The sequence below is a fragment of the Musca domestica genome, unplaced genomic scaffold (assembly GCF_030504385.1).
Source record: "Musca domestica strain aabys unplaced genomic scaffold, Musca_domestica.polishedcontigs.V.1.1 43, whole genome shotgun sequence".
Classification (NCBI taxonomy): domain Eukaryota; kingdom Metazoa; phylum Arthropoda; class Insecta; order Diptera; family Muscidae; genus Musca; species Musca domestica.
Window position 1 is genome coordinate 493,330 of NW_026712332.1, and position 22,357 is coordinate 515,686.

The 22,357-nt window shown below is 36.1% G+C and overlaps 1 protein-coding gene across 1 annotated transcript in view; it reads left to right on the forward strand.

The window, feature by feature from the left end:
* The window catches only part of LOC131804361 (mucin-3A-like), a 221,148-nt gene that overhangs the window by 17,499 nt on the left and 181,292 nt on the right, over nucleotides 1-22,357 (forward strand). The window contains exon 3 of the mRNA XM_059127193.1: nucleotides 7,872-8,257. Coding sequence (XP_058983176.1) covers nucleotides 7,872-8,257 — 386 coding nt within the window. The remainder of the gene's footprint in view (nucleotides 1-7,871; nucleotides 8,258-22,357) is intronic.

Here is a 22,357-nt window from a genome sequence, read left to right on the forward strand (position 1 = left end):
TTCGAAACGAATGTAGCAATAACATTAAAAGTTCAAACTTGAGGAATGTACATCCCAGGGCTTAATTAAGTTTTCCAATAATTAGCATCAGCATTGAATGCATTTTCGGCAACATGGCTTCCTATGCCGCCTTGGCCTCCAGCTGGAGATTTACAACAGCGAGCGGTATGCGCCCTAACAATAATTTCAAAATCAATGGTTCGTTTGCATCTGCTGAGCAGCAGTGTGGTTAGCCGCATCAATTTAAACAGGTCTTTCCATTCTTCCTGCCATCCTGGCTGCTGCTGCTGACTGACTGACTATTCGGTCGGTTACCTTATGCATGGTTGGTTGACATGACTTCATTAAAAGCGAGTGCGATTCTGTGTTACGTTACTTTTTAATTCTCCAATTTTAATGGGATTGGCTCCATCAAGCATAAAATTGCATCCGGAACTTTATTCATGGAAAACATGACCAAAAGTTTGCAATCGAATAATTACGAAATTGAGAATTCCAAATGTTGCAGGTGATTGTTAAAGCGATTGAATTTAACAAAATTGTTTAAATTTACGTTACAGGAACGAAATGCAAACGGAAATAATGTGTGATGGAATATGACAGGGTGCTTACGTTTGATCATAAACTTTTCTCCAATTCGTATTTTTACTGCAACACAAAACATATGATTACGGGGAAAATCCGGCAGATTATAAGGTAGAGCTAAGAAAAGAAGACACGTGCACCGGCGTTTTGAAAGTTTGCATCGCAAAGAAACGTAAATGGACATTTTCGTACCAAGATTCCTTGTGCGATCTTAGCCAATTTCGATAAAATTTGTCAAATGTATTTCCGAGGGACTTAAACACCAAATCCGATGAAACATATAAATGGGAGCTATAGCTATATCTGAACTGATTTCATATACTTGCTTCCGGACTGCATTCGGTTGGATTTGCCAACATTCAGGTCATTTGGACTGATATCGGCCATTTGGTGCAACAAAATCGGTTGAAGAGCTATATCTAAATGATCCGATTATCACCATTTTCAACAGGGTTCTTCCTTGAGTCAAACAAATATTTTTCGGAAAATTTTATCTCAATCGGATAATAAATGACCTGCATTTTGTTGTATTGCATTGTAGAACAGATTTACGAAACCATCTCTAATGCCAAATTTCAGATTTCAAGCACTATCTGTTCACCAAATTTCAAATATATAGTACTTTTCATATTTTCACGAATTGATTTTCATACCACATTTGAAGTTTTTACAACTATTCGTTTACCTAATTTCAAATGTTACCAAATTTATTGCATTTTAGTACTTGTAGTACACTTATTGTTCGAATTTCGAAAAACCCTTTAGTTCGTCTTTACTACACAACATCAAGGATTCTCACTGCAAATTTCAGAGTTCCAGCTCTATTCCTTCCCCCAAATACCAAAGTTAGTACTATTTAGTACTTTTCCTACTTTTAGGTATGTATTTCCAAATCCCCCGCCAAGTATCAACAAAACGGCATAATAGGTGATCTTAGTGCCCAGTTTTAGACTTCCAACTCAATCCCATACACAAAAACCAAATTTAGTACCATTTAGTACTTTTTAATACTTATTTCCAGAACCACCTCTAAATCTCAACCCTACACACAAAAAGTGATCCTAATGCCAAATTTCAGATTTCTAGCAGTATCCGTTTACGTAATACCAAATTTTGTACCTTTCGTACATAAAAGTACAAATTTCGAAAACTTCCTTTATATCCCAATCCTACACTCCAACAGAAATTTTAATTCCAAATTTTAGGATTCCACTCTATTAGTTCGCCCAAATCCAAATTGTACCAAATTTAGTACATTTTAGTATAGATAAGTAGGTGTTTCCAAAAAGATCTCCATATCCCAATCCCAAACCTTGACTGTAATCTAAATCTAAATTTAAATTGTTATTTAAATTTCAGAATTCCAGCTCTATTGATTTACCCAAATCCAAATTGTTCAAAATTTAGTACAGTTTAGTATCGTGCACATAAGTACAGATTTCGAAACTTCCTCCGTATACCAATGCTATACTCTGCCAGTAATGTTCATTTATTCATCATTCATTTCAGGATTCCAGCTTCATCCATTCCTCCGAATTCCAATTGTACCAAATTTAGTACCGTTTAGTACTTTTCGTATACATGAGTATACACTTCCAAAACTACCTCCTTACATCGACTCTACTCCTCAACCTTGATTAAATATCAAACTAACTTCAGCCTTTCGTCTGAGCGTTGATCGTTAAGTCAGACACTCAATTACTTCACATTTTATACCCTCCGCCATACTATATATACCCTCCATTCATTTTGTCATTCCGTTTGTAACTCATCGAAATAATGATTTTAGTTGGGTCTAAGAAAGTATATATATTCTTGATCAGCGTAAAATTCTAAGACGATTTAGCCATGTCCATCTGTCTGTCTGTCTGTTATAATCACGCTATCTTTCGAACGAATTGAGATAAAAGACTAAAATTTTAAACACATGTTTATTTTTCCAGTAGGCAGGTTAAGTTTGTAAATGGGCCATGTAGGTCCTCGTTTTCTTATAGCCGCCATATAACGGTACCTTCCGATATTCGGTATTTTGATGATTTTAGCGACATTATTTCAAGTTTCGAATTTGAATATGGTAATGACTTATGACAAACAAAGCCTATGTAGGTCCATGTCGTATAGACACCACCATGGATCATAATTTTTAAGGAATACCTAACCTACTTGAAGCTATTTCCACAAATGACATACATAAATTTTGTCCAAATAGAAGAACATAGAAAATAAGGTCACAATTTCTTAAATCACCTGATTAAGCCGCTGCACACTCACGACAAATGTTAATGAGTCACTTACCCGGCCAAAGAAGTTGTTAACTTTAATTGTCGACTGGTTTTATGGATTAAGAACTATTTTCCGCAACATTTCCTTAGCATTTTCCACGAGGGCTGACACTTATTCGCATACAAGACACGTTCACCGCTCACCGTCGACAAATAATTATGCTTGTAATAGGAAAGTTTTATGGCCGCAATTCATAAAAAAAAAACCCAAACAAAAACAAATAAATGAAATATCCTTACGGTAATTTGAGGGCCGAATGTCAAAGGGAAAGTCATAATTGTTTTGTAGGGAAGTAGACCGGTAATTATGTAATTCGGTTTAATTTCTATTTAAACGTGCAAAATAATTATGGCTAATTAAAATAAGGGACGGTTTGTTGATAACTGCCTGTATGAGATGAAATAGGAACAATTGTCGGTAAGATTTATTTTAAGATATCAATACTGGAATTCAATTTAAATGCGTATATTGAATCAATTATGTAATAGAAATTTATATTTTTAAATTTTATTTAATTGTGATCCACAACTCTTCTCTCGATTAGTTAATTAATCAACTTTTTGGTATTGAAAAATACAAAAGTCGGAGTGGACTCTTTGCATTACATCATAGTAACCTCAAAATAACAACAAATCGTAACTCTATGGTACACCAGCAAAAATCAGAAAATTAATGTGCAATCGATGATACACGAACTTAAATAGAAAATTATATTAACAGCTATGAATCAAGTAGACCAGCATTATTTGCAGTTTTAGATCAGATGAATCAGAAGGAAAATACTAATCACTGGGGGCGAACGAACTGCTGAGCAAAGGGCTGCAGTCACAATCGGCACTGAATGATATAATTTCGGACAATGATCCGGAAAATGAGCTTAGTTTGGCACGGCTGAAATTAAAATACCCTTAACCAATTGAAGGATATTTAGCTTGCTTAAAATTCCGTAAAAAATGACCCTAAAAATATTAAAATACTGAATATCGGGTGGTACTGTTATAGTGAAGTCAATTATATGCCAGAGAATACGGTGTTCATTGCGATAATATAATCAGAAGGTACTATTATAAGGGACTGTACGAAGACGTGTACCATCATATGTAATTTTCTGTCATAGGAGGAAGTACATTGACAGTTCTACAGCCATTAAAAAAACATCTGGGAAATATATTATTAACCTATATTTTTAACCTATTTCAAGCTAAAGGGATTTCCCCAGACGGGCAGACAAACGGCCATGATCAAGAATATAAGTATGGATAATACTAAGTGTTACAAACAGAATGACAAACTTAATATACCCTCCATGCAGGATAAGTCAAACGCCATAATTTTTACATTTTTTTTTAAATTGAATGAGAGCAAAAAAAGTTTAGATTTGTTCGAATTTGTCACCTTTGGAACGAATAATGGTCTTCAAACGCCCAATAAATGTGTCACACGCTGACCGAACGTGAGGTGATTGACACTTTGATATTTTTTAGTGCCAAACTTGCTTTCCAAAATACTGCAGACACAATAGTCCAACGGATCCGGATGTGCGCTGGAAGCGAGGAACCTCATTTTGTAACCATTCTTGAATACCGCGTGCTGAGTGCGATGCTGATGAGTCCTCTTGGAATGTCCAAGGTCTGCGGCCAAAATGATTGTGTGCCCAAGGCTTTAATACACCCTCCAGAATATATTCGTGACAATGTTCGGCATTTATTCTGATGCCATGGTCGATTAATACGAGCGGAGAACGACCATCGGCTGTTATGGCGGCCCACGCCATCACCATGGCCGGCGCTTGAGTTCTGGTGGCCAACCGAAGGTGCACATTTTCAGCTGACCTCTTTGCAAGAAAACAAGATCATTTTGTTTGTCTGGACAACGAATATTTTCTCATCGGAGAAAACCGAATTCGGCAGTTCACCACTTTCGGCCAAGCGAAGCAATTCTTTACCTCTTTTGAGTCTATTTTCTTACTGTTGTGGTGTAAGTTCGTGCACTTTTTGAAATTTCGAGCTCATTTTTTAATATTTGCCGAATGGAATATTGCGATATGTTCAGCGCACGAGCCATTTTTCGTAGACGTATCTCAAGCATAAAAGAACGTTGACACTTTAAAGCTTGATTAGACGGATTTTTATTTAAATGTTGCAGCCTTGATTTATTTCAAAATCATAATTTTAGTATTTTGGTACTCGCAATTCTGTATTCATGTATGTATTCATTTCTGTCTTTAGTACGTGGAATGATTATATTGACCGCCTAGATCGTGCGGTTTAAGGACTTGAGCAAATTTTTGTCGGCCCATGTTAAAGCCTATAGATATTCAAATGAGCCCGCTTCGATTGACACATTGGGAGACAACATTGAAGCATTTATTCGTGAGATAACGACCGAAATTTTGGAAAGAGTATACCAAAATTGGACTAAGCGAATAAACCATTTGAGACGCAGTCGTGGTCAAAATTTGTATGAATTAATCTGAACACGATACATAATTGTATGTGGGATGTGTGAAGTTTGAAGAGAATTGTAAGCTGACTTCACATTTGATGAAAGTTTTTGGTATTCTAAATGTTGCTTTTTTGAGATGTTGCTACGAGAAGGGGTGAACAAATTCAGGACGAACGCAAACGGGGCGAAATGGTTATATTAACTTTGCCTATGACTATGAAGGTTATATTAACTTTGTCATTCCGTTTGTAACGCGAAATGCTCATGTTAGCCCCCATATAACTGTACCCTCCGATATTCGATATTTTGAAGATCCAGATAATATTTTCTAACAGAATTGTTTAAAATGATGTACTTATAGCTTTAACGGGTTATACCTCATGTAGCAAAGCATTGTGTATATAACTCCACATTTCCTTATAATCCCCATGTAACTGTACCTCCCGATATTCGGTATTTCAGGTATTTAGACCACATTTTTAAACTGAATTGTTTATAATTCTATTCATAGATTTTATAATGGGTTCCTCCTCTTGTGGCAAAACATTGTCTATATAGGTCCACGTTTTTCTTATATAACGGTAGTTCCCGATATTCGGCATTTTGACGACTTAGATCCCATTATTTAATACAATTGTTAAAAATTCGTTACTTCTTCTATGGCTGAACATTGTATATACAGATCCATCTGTTCTTATAGTTCCATATATTCCGAAATTCGATACTTAGGGTTCGTGATGAGTTCTACCTCCTGCGGCAGATCATTGCAGGTATAGGTTCACATTTTGCTATAGCTCCTCATGTTTCAGTACTTCCTCATATTGGGTATACTGATAATTTTAATCACATTTTCGTGGGAATCGTTAAAAAATGGGTATGTAATCGGAGCTTGTAATGGGCCCTGTTCTCTGTGACAGAAGACGGCTGTGCCTGTTATTTCTTTTATCACACCTCCGAATATTTGGTATTTGGGTGATGTTAGCCAGATCTTTTTATGTGGTATTTGACACTTTGAAACCCACTTTGGCAGGAAACTGGTACCATCGACTTTACTCCATTTTTAAGACTTTATTCACCCCAACACAATAATCAATTCCGATCCCCATGGACTTAACATATTTTTACTTGTTTTTTTGCTCCATGAAATAGGTTTGAACTGAATTTGTAGTTACGTCGCTGGTCCAAGACTACCTTAGCCTTTCTAAATACTAATATGTTCCAAGTTTGGACTTGGTCTGTATGAAAAATAAAAAGTAAAAACCAGTAAATGAAGTCTTAAAGTCAGGTGGGGCCGACTTTATAATACCCTCCACCACTTTGCATTTTTAGTAGAGCTTCACATAACAATTAAAAGTTTTTATGGGATAATTAAATCATACAAGCTATGATTATAATTATAATTTAAGTTCAAAGTACTAAATTTGCTGAAGAATTTGTATCTTTGCAATTGGGGCTTGTATTGCCCATTTGGTACACAATTAACTTGAAATCGGATAATGATATAACATGGGAGCTATATCCAAATCTGTCGCGATTTCGATAAAATTTAGTAAAGTTATTTCTGAGCTGAATTTGGTATATATCCCCAAATATTGTTCTTACAGAGTGCATATTACGGCTGCAGAGGACAAAAATAAAAATCGGTTGAACAATATACATGGGAGCTATAGCTATATCTGAACCGATTTCGATCAAATTGGGCATACTTTTTTTCAGGCCTAATTTGATAGATAGGGTTCGTCCTTGGTGATATCGCCAAAAGGAACTATGGATCTACCTCGTTTCTTTCTCTGGATCTACCTCGTTTCTACCTCGTTTCTTTCTCTTACAAACAAATGGGTTTGACTATGGCAAAATTTAAAATATTTCTCCATAGTTTCTCACTGAGTTGGCTGTGATTTGCCATTTCAAATTCCAAGGCAATGTAAACAATTTTGCTGAAATTTTTCAAAATTGTTAATCCAAATATGAGTTTAAAATTTCTGTCGCCCTTGGTAAGGTGCGCAAAAACTGACTGACCTTACTTAAATCGTTTTTTTAGTTGTTGCTGTTTTTATTCCAAGTGAAAAGTTAATAATGAAATAAACATTTAAATGTTAAATGCAAAGTAATATGTTAAGTAAATAGCCAAGTTTTTAAAATAAAACGCCACTGGTGCATGAGCAAAAATGCTAAACTCTAGCATTTAATATCCACAATAATCCACTTTTATCAGATAAACCTAAGCATAAACTAGAGCAAACACAAGGCGAAGAGGATGGAAAATAAATTCTCTAAGCTTCCTACCAAGAGCGGGTATTAAGTAGAAAAAAAAAAGAGAAATATGTACACACAGGACAATGGAGATGGAGACTGAAGCATATTTGTTTTAATATCTTGGCTTTATATTAGCATTTTTATGGAGCATTTGAAATAATAACAGTTCATTTCTCTTGCGTCTGGCCCAGCGTTTGGTCGTTGTGTTTTGGCGTTTGACACACTTCTGGCAGCTGGTTTTGTTTCTTTAACTTGATGCTGTTGATGTCATTAATATTTCTTCATTCCATTGTTCTTTACAGATGCTGCTCTCACTGGCGGAGGAGGTGGGGATGTGGGTAGTGAGATGGCTGGCGATAGTGTGGCTGTTGCAGGCGAAGGCTATAGAGCCAGTGGTGTCGCCATTAGCCATATTCCCACCAGCATGGGAAGTCCTGCTGTGGCGGCGTCATCTTCGTCCAGCATTAGTGGCAATTTTAGACTAGGCTCTTCGTCAAAGTCGTCACTGGTGTCGGAAACAGAGCGACCACGCATTTTTCGCAACCGCCATCATCACGAACAGCACTGGGGGCCATTCTTCGAAGAGCCACTCAACTCGACGACCTCGGGTGACAATAGCATAACAACAGCCCATCTCTATACGGAAGCAGTGCTGAATTGTCGGGTCGGAATGCTAAGAGACAAAACGGTATGTAAACCCATTATTTATACAAAAAAGTAAAAAAAAAACGGAAGAAAAAACACCATATAAGTTGTTTTTGTTTCAAGTTAAAGCTCAGATTTCCGTTTTTGTCATTTTCCTCGTAAATCGGTTGTTCTTTTGCTCATCATGCTTGTATATGTATATCATCATCGTCATCGGCATTATTGTCATCGTTTTCGTTTCCACTGTGAGAATAAAGGAATAGCATATCAAGTTTGGGATTTAAATATACAGTGGAACCACGCTACAATAGTTGTATTGAGAACAGTTATGTCCTACAAACAATTGAGAATTGATAATTTCGAATGTTTTTGCTTGACTGTAAAACTGATAATATCTAGAGTAAGTCACCTGTGAGCCAAGATGGCAAGCAAGTCAGAGAAGTCAGGAAGCTACGAATAAACAAAGAAACAAGCCATACCAAAAACAAGTAAACAAGAAGCTAAGTTTGGCTGGGTCGAACTTTTAATACCCTCCACCATGTCGAAGGAAATTGAAAAATTTCAAAAAAAAAAAAAAAACAAATCCGAAAACTACCACTTAAATGAAAACCGTTATATTGGGAATATACGAAAACATGGACCTGTATACGAAATTGTTTGCCATAGGCTGTAGTGCCCATTACGAACTTCAAATACGAAATTTGTTACAATTACGGTGAATAATATCGCAATAATCATGAAAATATGGAGTATCAGCAGGTACCGAAGACGTGGACCTGCACGGACAATTTTCTGTCTTAGGCGGTAGTACCCATAACAAACTTCAAACACCAAATTTGAAACAATTCCGGCGAATAATGTTGCTGAAATCATCAAAATACCGAATATTGGGAGGTACCGTTTTATGGGGGCTATACGAAGACTTGGACCTGCATACAAAAATTTTTGGCATAGGCTGTAGCACCCATTAGCATCTTCCAGTACGAAATTTGAAATGATTCCGGTGAATAATGTTGCTAAAATCATAAAATACCGAATATCGTGAGGTACCGTTATATGGGGGCTATACGAGGACTTGGACCTGCATACAACAATTTTTGTCATAGGCTGTAGTACTCATTACGAACTTTAAATTCGAAATTTGAAACGAGTCCGGTGAAGAATGTTATTGAAATCATCAAAATTCCGAATATTTGGAGATACCGTTATATGGGGGCTATACGAAAACGTGATCCGACATGGCCCATTTACGAACTTAACCTTGGCAGGTTAAGTAGTAAATTTTGCAAATAATTTTTTGTATGCAAAATTTTAGCCTTCTATCTCAATTCGTTCGATAGATAGCGTGATTACAACAGACAGACGGACAGACAGACGGAAATCGCTAGATCGTCTTAGAATTTTACGCTGATCCAAAATATATATACTTTGTAAGGTCTATTATGAATATTTCGAGGAGTTACAAACGGAATGATCAAGTTAATATACCCTCCATAGAATGGTGGAGGGTATAATAAAGAAACTGCACGTTTTATTGCCACACGCACACACACGTCCGCGCAAATTAAAATTCATAAATAACAACTTTGCAAACGAAAAAAAGAGCCAACATTAAGAGGAATCTACAAGCAAATGTATTCCGCTTAACTGTAACTCCGAGTGGCACTCATCACCCCAAGATGTCATTATCTCCTGTGCAGGAGGACGACGAATGTGGGTGGCATTCGCCTGCTGCTGCTGTCTTATCGCTGAAATGGAAAAATACTTACCGAAAATCCATTAATGCTTTAAAATGTCAACATAAACAGGCACCCACACACACACACACCCTCTCCTCCTCCAACCACCCACAACCGAAGAAGAGGAAACGAATGAAAATGAAATGAAAACATTACAACTGTAATGGCAATGTTCTAGTTGTGTGGGAAGGGCGTGAACAACCGCCGTGTCTACTCACGTGTGCTGTAATTCCTCTCTTTTCCTCGTTGTTAACATTTTTGGAGTGCAGAAATCCCCTCAAGGTAACTCCAATTTGACTAAAAGCTTAGCCCCGGCTTAAGTGAAGAAAAAATATTTAAGTATCTGAAGAAAGCAGCAGCAGAAGAAGAAGAGAACATAAACCCAGTCAGTCAGCTTGTGAGAAAAAAAGCTAGATAAGTGCCAGTGCAAAAGTCAAGCATTCCTCTAAATTCCTTGAAAATGTTGACGACGGCAAAAGTCAAAATCACAGTAAGACAGTAGTTTGGAAGAGGCGAGAAACAATTGGGGCAGAACCTTTTGGGCAGAATGAGTTTTGGACATAATTCTTCAGCTATTTGATATATTTAAGAAAGGGGTATATAATATGTCGAAGTTAACAAAAAAAAACAGCAAAGAAAGGCTCAAAGCCGTGGCGTGCCGACTTTATGACACCCCACACCGAATTGTTAAGTATAACCAACATAACAAACAACGTATTAATGGAGAATTACGTTTTTAAATACGTAAAGGTATTAGTATATAGAAGTTTATCCTCCTCTTAATCGATTTCCTCTAAATTTGATGGACTGAACCGATATTCATCAAAATCATTCTTATTTGAGCTGATATTACACTTTTTAGGTACAATAAACATGAGATCGGATGAAGAAGGTGAGCTATATTCAAATCTGAACCGATCTCTATAAAATTTAGCAGAGGTATTTCTATGCTGTATCTGATAGCTGGGACCAAATATTGTTGTTGTGGAGAGGATTTTCCGCGTGTGAGGGACTTTAATACAAAATCGGGTGAAACATATATATGGGACCTATAGCTATATCTTAACCAAATTTCATACACTTTCATCCAGGCTCAATTCATTCGTATGTGCCAAAATCCTTTCAGTTCGGACCTGTATTACCCATTTGGTCCGCAATAATCTTGAAATTGAGTAAAGATACATATGAGAGCTATATCAAAATCTAAACCGATCTCGATAAAATTTGGTAAATGTATTTCTAAGCTATATTTGATATATTTTCCCGAAGATCGTTGTGAAGGACGAAAATAACAAATCGGATAATCACTATATACATCAAAGACCTAAAATGGTAAAGACTACACAAAATGCATTTTGAGCAAATGGTTTGTGCCTATACTATCCAGATAACAGCTCATGGCAGGACCATGTTAATATAAAAAACACTTTTATAGAAATATAAGACAAACAAAAATTTGAAAAATCCAAAACTGGGGTTTCAAAATTTTATTCCATAGACTTTCGCAGTTAATTGCATATTGCCTAAGCGGTTTTAATCGCTTAACATTTTTAACTATGTTGTTACGATATCATAACAACAGATGTATTTTCACAGGGTTGCCATATCTTGACTCTGTCTTGTCCCATCTTTACACTTCTATGTCTTTGTATATATAAGCTATAGGTATATCTCAACCGATTTCCACCAAATTTGACATATTTTTGTCTATTCTTAATATGATCGTATGTGCCAAAATCCTTTCTATTTGGGCTATTATTACCCATTGGGAAATCAGACGAAGATGTGTATGTGAGCTACATCTAAATTTTGACCGATTTTCCCCAATAGGGTTTGCCCTTGGGCCAACCAAATGATTTGTGCAAAATCTGTAAATACAAAAACACATGTACAGACGGATAATGGTAAATCGACTCAGAATGTGATTCTATGGAGATCATCAAAGGGAACTATCTGTCTATATCGCTTCCTTCTCCATGTTACAAGCAAATGCACAAAGACATAATACCCTGGCTAAAGCGTGATGTAGGGTATAAACATTATTCATCAACATCTTCGATTTTCTCATCAGAGGTTTTTTGATTTGTACTTCTTTGTCCATCAAGGTTAGCAGACCTTAATGGGTGAGATGAAAAAACGGCAACCAACTTCAGACTGCTGTCACTTCTAAGCCACTCGTCCGACAGCAGTTAAAATTATTCCAGTGACTGCTCATTATATTGTTTACAAGCGTACAAAAGCATTTTGGTGAGATTTTTCCAGAAAAAAGTTATTCGTGATGGAATTCAAGCGTGATAGTGTGATTTTTTATATTTGACCGGAAAACCACAGGTGGCTATCGTTAGAGCACTCCAGCATTTAAATGTGAATAAATCTTTTGTGTTTCGTACCATCGCTCGTTACCGTGATACTGGTAGCGTAGTCCGACGTCAAGGAAATGGTTCGGAAAGTAAAGAAGCGAATTGATCGAAACAAGCGTCGTAGTGTCCGAAAATGGCTCATGAGCTGAACATATTCTGTATTTTGTTGATCTTTGCCACATTTTTCCACGGATTTGTCTAAAAATTCGTATTAGAACTAATGAGTTCTCACTCCGGTTGAATATCTAGGTTCATGTTTTCCCATAGCGTACTGATATTTGTTATTTTCATAATCCACGTCATATTTAACCACGATTTTTTTCAAAATTGCATTTAAAACTCGCAAATTATAACAATCCTTGTAGTATAAAATTGTCTACATAGATTCCCATTTTGGGAATGGCCCTCATAAAACGGCCTCACCACTTTATGCTTTTTTGAAAAATGGATATTAAAAGCTCTGCCCGGCCGAATTTAATATTTTTTTCATTCCGTTTGTAACACCTCGAAATATACAATTATACAATTACAAAATTTTCTAAATCAGCATAAAAATCTATGTCGATTTAGCGATGTCCGTCCGTCTGTGGAAATCACTCTAGTTTCTGAACGAAATGAAGTAGATTGATAAAATTTTACTCAAATGTGTATTATGTCTGCAGGACTTTTGGTATTAAAAATGGGCCATGTAGGTCCACGTTTTGGTATAGCCCCCATATAACGGTACCTCCCGATATTCGGTACTTTGATGATTTTAGCGACATTATTCACCGGAATTGTTTCAAATTTGGTATTTAAATTTTATAATCGATACTACAGCCTAAAACAGAAAATTGTGTGTGCAGGTCCACGTCTTCGCATAGCCCCCATATAACGGTACCTCCCGATATTCGGTACTTTGATGATTTTAGCGACATTATTCACCAGAATTGTTTCAAATTTGGTATTCGAAGTTCGTAGTGGATGCTACAGCCTATGACAGGAGATTGTCTGTGCAGGTCCACGTCTTCGTATAGCCCCCATATAACTTTACCTCCCGATATTCGGTATTTTGATGATTTTAGCGACATTATTCCCCGATTTTTTTTTTCTTTTCTTTGTAACAGTTACGTTCGGTATTTTTAACATTTCAACGGCATTTTCACCGGATTTTATTGTTTTTGAGACAGCCTTTTTACTTGTTATACCCTCCACCTTGGAAAGGAGGGTATATTAACTTTGCCGTTCCGTTTGTAATATCCCTAAATATTCGTCGTAGACCTCATAAAGTATATATATTCATAGTCAGCATAAAATTCTAAGACGATTTAAGGATGTCCGTCTGTCTGTTGAAATCACGATAAAGCCCTCATTATTTGACGTAGAGCGTAAAAATTTGGCAGAATAATTTGTATTATGTCTAGGATGGTTTGTATTGAAAATGAGATATATCCGTCCACGCTTTGGTATGGTCCACATATAACTGTACGGTATTTTGATGATTTTTGCCACATTTTTCACGGATTTGTCTAAATTTGGTATTTGTTGGTCATAATGGGATCTAGCTTCGGTGGCAAAATATAGTATGTATAGGTTCACGATTTTGTATAGCCACCTGGCACCTCCCAATGTTTGGTATTTCCCACGAATATGTCTAAAAATTGGTATTTGTGGGACACAATGGGTTCTAATGTTTCCTTTACCCTAAGGTGGAGGGTATTAAAAGTTTGACCCGGCCGTTATTATTATTAATATTGTTTAGAAAACTATACACATAAAATGCACACATTCCAGGAATCTTACTTGGAAAATTAACAAGTAAAATAGTATCAGTCGGTTTTGCCGACAGATGTATACCCTAGCCTTGAATTATGAATATTTAAACAGTTGACCCTTTATGGGGGAGGTTGCGAAGCAGTTGCTCAATATTTACCAATTCGTATCTCACCTAAGACTGATTTGGACTATATCGACTACTTCCTATATTTTATAAGAGATATGTGCAAATTTTAAAAAAATGTGGAAATATGGGTGATGTGCCAGATATAGCGGACCGAAGTATTCCATTTTCATACTTCATTTAATACAGATAAAAATATTGGTATGTGCAATCATAAATTGTGTGTGAAATCATAAATTCCGATAAGTTACATATTCATATCAGATTTCTGGCTTAGAAAAATATTTAGATATAGCAAGTTGTAAAGAATCGCCGAATTGTTTCGCAAGTTATTACTGATATAAGTATTAGAAATTGTGACCCTTTTGAGTGAAGTACCAGAAGGGGTTGGCGGATATATATTATCTTCACAACAGATCTTGCGTTAGCATATAATTTGAATGTGTGAAATTCAAAGAGAGTTGGTTGCTTATTTCGCTTTCTTTAAGCGTTTTGTTTTTAAAAATCTTGAAACCCCTACCATCTTTATGACAGATTTTGTTTTGATGGAAATATTGAGATGTACCTAGTATGAATCTATGAATGAATCTTCACACCAGGGTTAATAAAAATATTGTGATGGGTGTAAGTTGAAGACAACCGGACACTTACATTCCATTTTCGCACCTCACTTAGCACTGATGCAAATATTAGGATTTGCAAATTTGAAGTAGACCGACATAGCCAATCTCCAAACTCGAGTTGTCATGCGCACCAGCCAGACAGGCGGTCGGACGGACATCGCTAAATCGACCCCAAATATCCTGAAACGAATTTGGTCCAAAGACACCTATGGTCTAAGCCCGTTGTTTTGATGAGACACATTTTGGCCCTCTGTAACCATATGGCTGAGGGTATAAAAAAGAAGTTGATGAGGGGAGACCTAGCTCCCTCCATTTAGGTTACTTTGCTATGTAATCTTTCGAACCACCGATGTATGAGTCTACTCTTTTAGCTCCACTTTCATAATCGTCTATATTTTTTCAGTATTTTTTTTTTTTTTTTTTGTGTTTCACAGCATGACCTTCACCCCAATAACAAATTGTAAAGTTGTTATCTTTCCACAAAAGGAAAACATCACTCAAACTTAAATAAGATTCGATTTAAAAGAAAACCCATCCAATATCTACTTCTGTCAGTAATCTGCTTAAAGTTTTACTGGAAATCTTTGCTCTGGCACGAATGTGCATTGTCAGCTTTACATCGTGCCCCATCGATTGGAAATGTTGCAATTGGAAAGTGTTCGTGTTTATCGATAGATCATGTCGCAGAACTTTAATTGGACTAAAATGTATTGAGCAGCACTGTGTGGCTCGATTGGGCGCCATGTCATCCTTGGAAACCACAGTCCTCATTCTTCATTTCAGTTGCAGTTGCTTAAGCTAACGTTGAGAGTTGGTAATAATAATAGCAACAACAATGCCGATGAGTACGACAACAACGAGCTGAATCCTCTTCATTCTTGTAATTGCAAATGCCAGGATTGCCCTGCATGTGTGCCCGGGCATTCTGGCGTACAAATCCTAAAAGTGCTTAGCAGTTGCAATGCCATTTCCACTGTTACTCGAACTGAAGCTGCGATATGCTTTTTTGCATTCATTTGGTTTGTTCTGTTGTTGTTGTCTTTTTTTTTTTTTTTTTTTTTTTCTTTTTTGTTCTTCACTAACTTTGCCTGATGTTGCAGGCGAACTTTACGCTTGAGCTGCCGTGACATCTGTACACTTTCGTCGTCAATGTATCTCCTCTTTTTTTGCGAGTGTACGTACAGTGTACACATGGTTGACCTGGTTTCTGGTCGGGATGTTCGTCATTAGATTCCCTGTGTGTGCTTTGCATGCATTTACCGTTGTCAGAGAATACAGACAACGGTAATGGTACACACACAAACACTCACATGTACGTACCTAAACTTAGAAGAGTTGTAATTACTGTTGTTATTGTAGTTGTTGTTACTGTACTCATCATTCTTGTGTCTCTTGTTATCTTGAGTAATTTTTTAAAGTTTCGTCATCTAACAGTGTCCAAATAGCCCTCGTTGCCACTGAAACCATTGGATACGCTGTAAACTAAGAAGGGGTTCATTGAGTTCTAAAGATTTCGCAAACAACGTAGAGATATGTCATTAGATATGTCCACAGAACTTGAACGCTTCCTAGCAAATTGGGTGCATCAACTGCTGGAGGGTCAGTGCTGTTGGTCTTTATTTTTATCGTTTTTTAGAAATATTTAAAATTGTCCTAGTAGACAACTGCAATTTGAATTTATTGACAACAGATATTCTATTGTTTTTACTGAGGCAGTAGTAATAAAGCGTCTGGATTTTTAGTATAAACTCTTAACTCTGGCGTTAATGATAAATGGTTCATATGGTACTATTGAAAGTTCGGCTACAAAATTCAAAAGACTTATTTATGGACAACATAGAAAGGCGTTTCCATAGGAAAATTGGGGAAAAGGCCTCCTGCAACAAGTTTTTCAAATAACAACAAGTTAAAAAGCAGTAAGTTCGGCCGGGGCGAACTTTGAACATTCTCCACCATTTGGAACGAATATGGAAAATTTCAAAAAATAATATCCTTAAAAAATTCTGTTAAAAATTTAAAGATACCGAATATAGCCGTTATATTGTCACATACATAGGCATTGTTTGTCATAAGCCATTACAATATTCAAATTCGAAACTTAAAATAAACGGTAAATATGTAGCTAAAATCCTCAAAATATCATATATAGGGAGGTACCGTTAAATCGGAGCTGTGCGAAGACCTGGACCAGCATAGACAATCTTCTGTCACAGGCTGTAATATCCATTACGAACTTCAAATATGACATCTCAAATAATTTCAGTTAGTATTGTACCTAAAATTGTCGAAATACCGAATATAGGGAGGTACTGATATATGGGGCCTATACGAAGACCTGGACCTGCATAGACAATTTTCTGTCACAGACTGTAGTTCCCATTACGAACTCTAAATACATAATTTGAAACAATTCCGGCGAATAAACCTGAATAAACCTGCACAAACAATTTTCTGTCATAGGCTATAGTATCCATTATGAACTTCAAATACCAAATTTGAAACATTTCCGGTTAATAATGTCGCTAAAATCATCGAAATACCGAATATAGGGAGGTACCGTTTTAGGGGAGCTATACAAAGAAATATTTTAGCCTTCTATCTTAATCTAATCTAATTCGTTCGAAAGATAGCGTGATTACAACAGCAGACGGACAGACAGACGGACATCGCTGAATCGACTTAAAATTTTACACTGATCAAGATTTGTTGGGTCTAACATGAGTATTTCGAGGAGTTACAAACGGAATGATGGAGTTCATATACCCTTCATAGTATGGTTGAGGGTAAGGGTCCGTTTTGTTATGGCAGTCTTAAAATTCAATGGGGATACCCAAAAATTTGCCAATTGGGAACTTCGTAATATTAGTAAATCATCTGCAAACAGTTAAGCAACGGCTTTAGTCAGGCAGGGTCAGCAATGTGATAACCTAAAACACTAGGCTAGGCAAGGTTAGGTTGAAAAGAAGGTTGAGGCTGGGTCAACACACGTCCATACACATAAGCCTGAAATATAGCCTGTTGTGCGTTCCTTTGTGGAGAAAAGATTTTTTGATTCGTAGTTAAATATAGTAAAATATTTTGTCTTATATTATAACACTCCCGCTTCTTCGTATGCGGAATAAGAAATTTGTATTAAATAAATTTATGTTAAAAGAATTTCTTGACACAAATGGAATTTATTAATAACAAGTTAAAAAGTATCAGTCGGCTTCGCCGACAGATATATACCCTCAGCCAATGTTCGATTATTTAAATTTTTTATTTTGATTTCTGTGTTGATTATTTAAATTGTTGACCCTCTACGGCCTAATATTGACCACTTAGTATCGGACCTAAATAAATATATTATAAATATTGCAAAGTGCCAGGTTTGGACTATATGGGTTACTTCCTTCACCTTATATGTGGCATGTGATCATTCAAAAAAAAAAGTTAAACTGTGTGTAAGTTAGAAGATAGAGTCGACGGAAATATCAATTTTCATACTTCATCTGACACAGATAAAAATATTGGTATGGGCAAAATTTTCTTTTATGCGAAATCATAAATTCCATATTCATCTCAGGTTTTTGGTTGAGAGAAATATTTAGATATAGCAAGTTATAAGAAATCGATATCTAGTTTGGCAAGTTTTGATAGAATATAGTATTGAAAATTTTTACCCTTTGTGGGTAAATATCATATCATATCATCTTCACAACAGATCTTGTGTTAGCAAAAATGTTTGGGTGTGTGAAATCTGAAGAGAGTTGGATGCTTATTTCGTTTCTTTGATCGTATTGTTTTTCAAAATCTTGAACCCTATATGGGGGAGTTACAAGAAGAAATGGTCCTATCTCTACCATCTTTATAACAGATCTTGTGTTGATGGAAATATTGAGATGTACCTTATCTGTGATGGAATCGGATATTGATTTTTTATGAACAGACCTAGCACTGACGCAAATATTAGGATTTGCAAAGTTGGAGCAAAATCGGATTATCCTTTCTCTTTCTGTGCAAAAAAAATATATTTTTCGACCATTTGTGGGGGAGGTACCAGAAGAAGTGGACCGATATATTCCATCTTAAGACCAGACCTTGGGATAATATAAATATTGGGATGAGTGAAATTTGAATACCATCGGACTCTTACATCACATTTTATTAGAATTGTAATTTTTCAAAATATTGACCCTCCTGACCTAGAACTGACACAAATATTAGGATTTGCGAAGTTGGAGCAAAATAGGATTACCGTTCCGCTTTTTATGCAGAAAATATTTTTTTTTAAATTTCGATCTTTTGTGTTGGAGGTACCAGAAGGAGTGGACCGATATTGCCCATCTCCGAACTCGATCTAACTTTGACAAAATTATTACGATGTACCAAGTTTTGACCAAATTGGATAGAGTTATCGTGCGCACCAGAGACGGACGGACGGACATCGCTAGATCGACTCCAAATGTTATGAAACGGATTTGGTACAACGAGACCTAGGATCTAAAACAGTTATGTCGACTAGGCACGTTTTGAACGTGTCAAATTATATATACCCTCTGTAGCCATATGGCTGAGGGTATAAAAACCCAAAATTTATCAATATGAAGTTATAAATTGAATGACTAATTTCAGTACACACTCATTTTATATTCCCACCTCTATCCCTTCCTCAAAAATACCAAAATGAATACTATTCAGTACTTATTTTTGTATGTATTTCCAAATAGACCATATATCAACCCTATCACAAAAAAAGGGATCCAAATATCAAATTTTAGATTTCTAAGTCCTTTTTTGCCTAAATACCAAATTTAGTACTACTTGGTATGTTTTGTAATTTCTTAGTACTAATTTTCAAGCACTATCCGACTTTTACGAAATTTAGTACCATCTTGTACTTTTCGTATTAGTGTAGTAAACATTTCTCTTTCAGGGGGTAAAGTACTCACAGATAACTCATTGTGTCTACGATATCGTGGACCGATGTAGCCCATCTTCGATCTTGACCTTCCTGCAAGCAAAAGACAGATCGGAGCAAAATTATAGCTTCCGCCTTTGTTGGGTCTAAAATGATTATTTCGATGAGTTACAAACGGGATGACGAGCTTAATATACCATCCATACAATGTATGGTGGAAGGTATAAAAATAAAATTAAATACCAAAATTCGTACCACTTGGTACTATTCGTTAACGTAAATTTTCATTTCCGAAACCGCTTCATATATCAACTCTACCCACCAATATCGACCATAATTAAAGTTTTATTCTACTATTATTATAGGAATGGGCCAATATTGTCAATTTTGTATCTGACCTAAATCTGATATCAATATTATAACATGCCAGGTTTGGACTACAAAGACTACCTTTTTCACATTTTATGAGATAAGGGATCATTTTAATAAAATGTTGAAATATGCATGAGGTGCAATATATAGCAGATCGAATTATTTTACTAAAATCGAAATCGAATATTTATTTCCAATTTTGTTCAAATAAATTGTGAACTTTTTTGGCGGTTCTAAGCAGAAGATGTAGGCCGATATCCATTATCTCCACACCAAATCCTGCGTTAGTATATATATTGAAATATGTGAAGTTTAGAAGGAATTAGGTGCTTATTTCGCATTTTATGAGCATTTTGATTATTCAAACATTTAAACCCCTTGTGGGGAGGTTCCAGAAAGAATGGGCCCTATTCACACCATATATTTCTTTAGTAACAATATTAAGTCGTGTGAAATTTGTGTTGAATCGGATGCTTATTGTGCTTTTATGAGCTTTTTGTTATTTGAAATTATGACCCATTGTGGAGGTGGTACCAGAAGGAATGATTGGACATATTCCATCTTCACAACGGATTTTGCGCTATAAAAATGTTGGGATATGAGAAATTTGAAGCGAATCTAATGATAATTTCTCATTTGATGAGATATATACTTATTCAAATATTGTGTTGGAGGTACCAAAAGCAGTAGTCCGATAAATTCCATCTTCGCACCATATCTTGTGTTAATAAATAATCGGATGTTCATTCCGTATCTTATAAGCTTTATGACTTATAAAGTAAATAAATGTTATCCTTTGTGGGGGAGGTACTGGATAGAGTAGGATGATATTGTCCATTTGCAAATTTTGGATCGCTCTTTCTTTTCTATACGGAAATAATTTTCTGTGGATATTTCTACCTTGTGTAGGCAGACATAGAAGGAATAAACCGATATTATACATCCTGAACTCGATCTTAGTTTTACAGTAATATCACGGTATATCACACTTTGAGCACATGGGATACTCACTTCGAGAGTTATAGTGCGCACTAGCCAGCCAGACTGACAAACGGATACCCCTAGATCTGCAAAATGTCCGGAATTGGATTTGGGCCAAAGAGACCTAGAGTCTAACCCGTTATTTCTATGAGGCACGCTTTGGCCTCATCTAATGATATATATCCTCTGCAGTCATGTGGCTGATGTAATAAAAATATTATAATTATGAGATTATAAAAAATCCTTTCAATTCAAATTTCCAAAAATCCTGACTTATCTCAAGCTTTCAAGCCAAAAGCAACTTCATAAAAAATTCCACGATACCATCTTCAGCCGTTTCATCTGGCCGTTGATGAAACACTTATTACTTTATTCTTTTATAAACATAAAAGTTATATAGATGATGTGCAAAAATGATTTCAGCTCACGTTGATGTGAAATGTATTGAAAGAACTAACACTAGATGAATCGTCGAATTCAACCCCAAAATAGTGCTTCTGGCAACATTTAAGTTATGCTCTTTAATAAACCCCCCGAAAAACATGATGTACAATTATAATTACTCAACTGGCTGACTGACTGGCAGTACATACTGTATGGAAGACATTAACATAGAGACTGCTGCTATCTCGAGTTGCTTTCATTATTCAGCAGTCAGCCAGAACATGGAGAAAGAAAATCCACCAACAAAAAAAGGAACACTACCAGCCACAGCACACACCAGGCGAAATACTCCTCAAGAAAAGAGCCAGAGCGAGAGAGAAAAAAGTGCCGCAGTCATCAAGTCGTGCAACGGTAGCTGGCCCCAACGTTGTTTGCTCATTACCAGTAAACTGATGCTGTAGTTGTTTTAGCTGCTTTGTTTTGCTATTTTCCGTTGGCTGAATCTCGTTTCTCATTCGTAACATTGGCAATGAGGCGTATTATACCAAAATACGTGTTCATGTCCTCATCTTCAGTATTCTTCTCCATTTTTTGGAGGGATTTGTTTACTATGTGGTTGTATTTGCTTGGAGCTATTTTTCCCCAACAAAAAAAAAAAAAAAACTTCGTCTTAAAACCTTTTCGTTTTTGTTGAGCATTACATCTTAATGGCACACACATGTATACACTCGACCATAAATAACTGTACAGCTGACATGAATAAACACTCGAATGTGAAGCATAAGCATACTACAGTCTGTTAAGCATACAGACATCAAGAAGTTTCCTAATCATCCGAGTACTTGACTTAGGATTTCTTCGTCTTCTTCTGCTTCTACAAATATTTCTTTTTCTAGGAATCATTA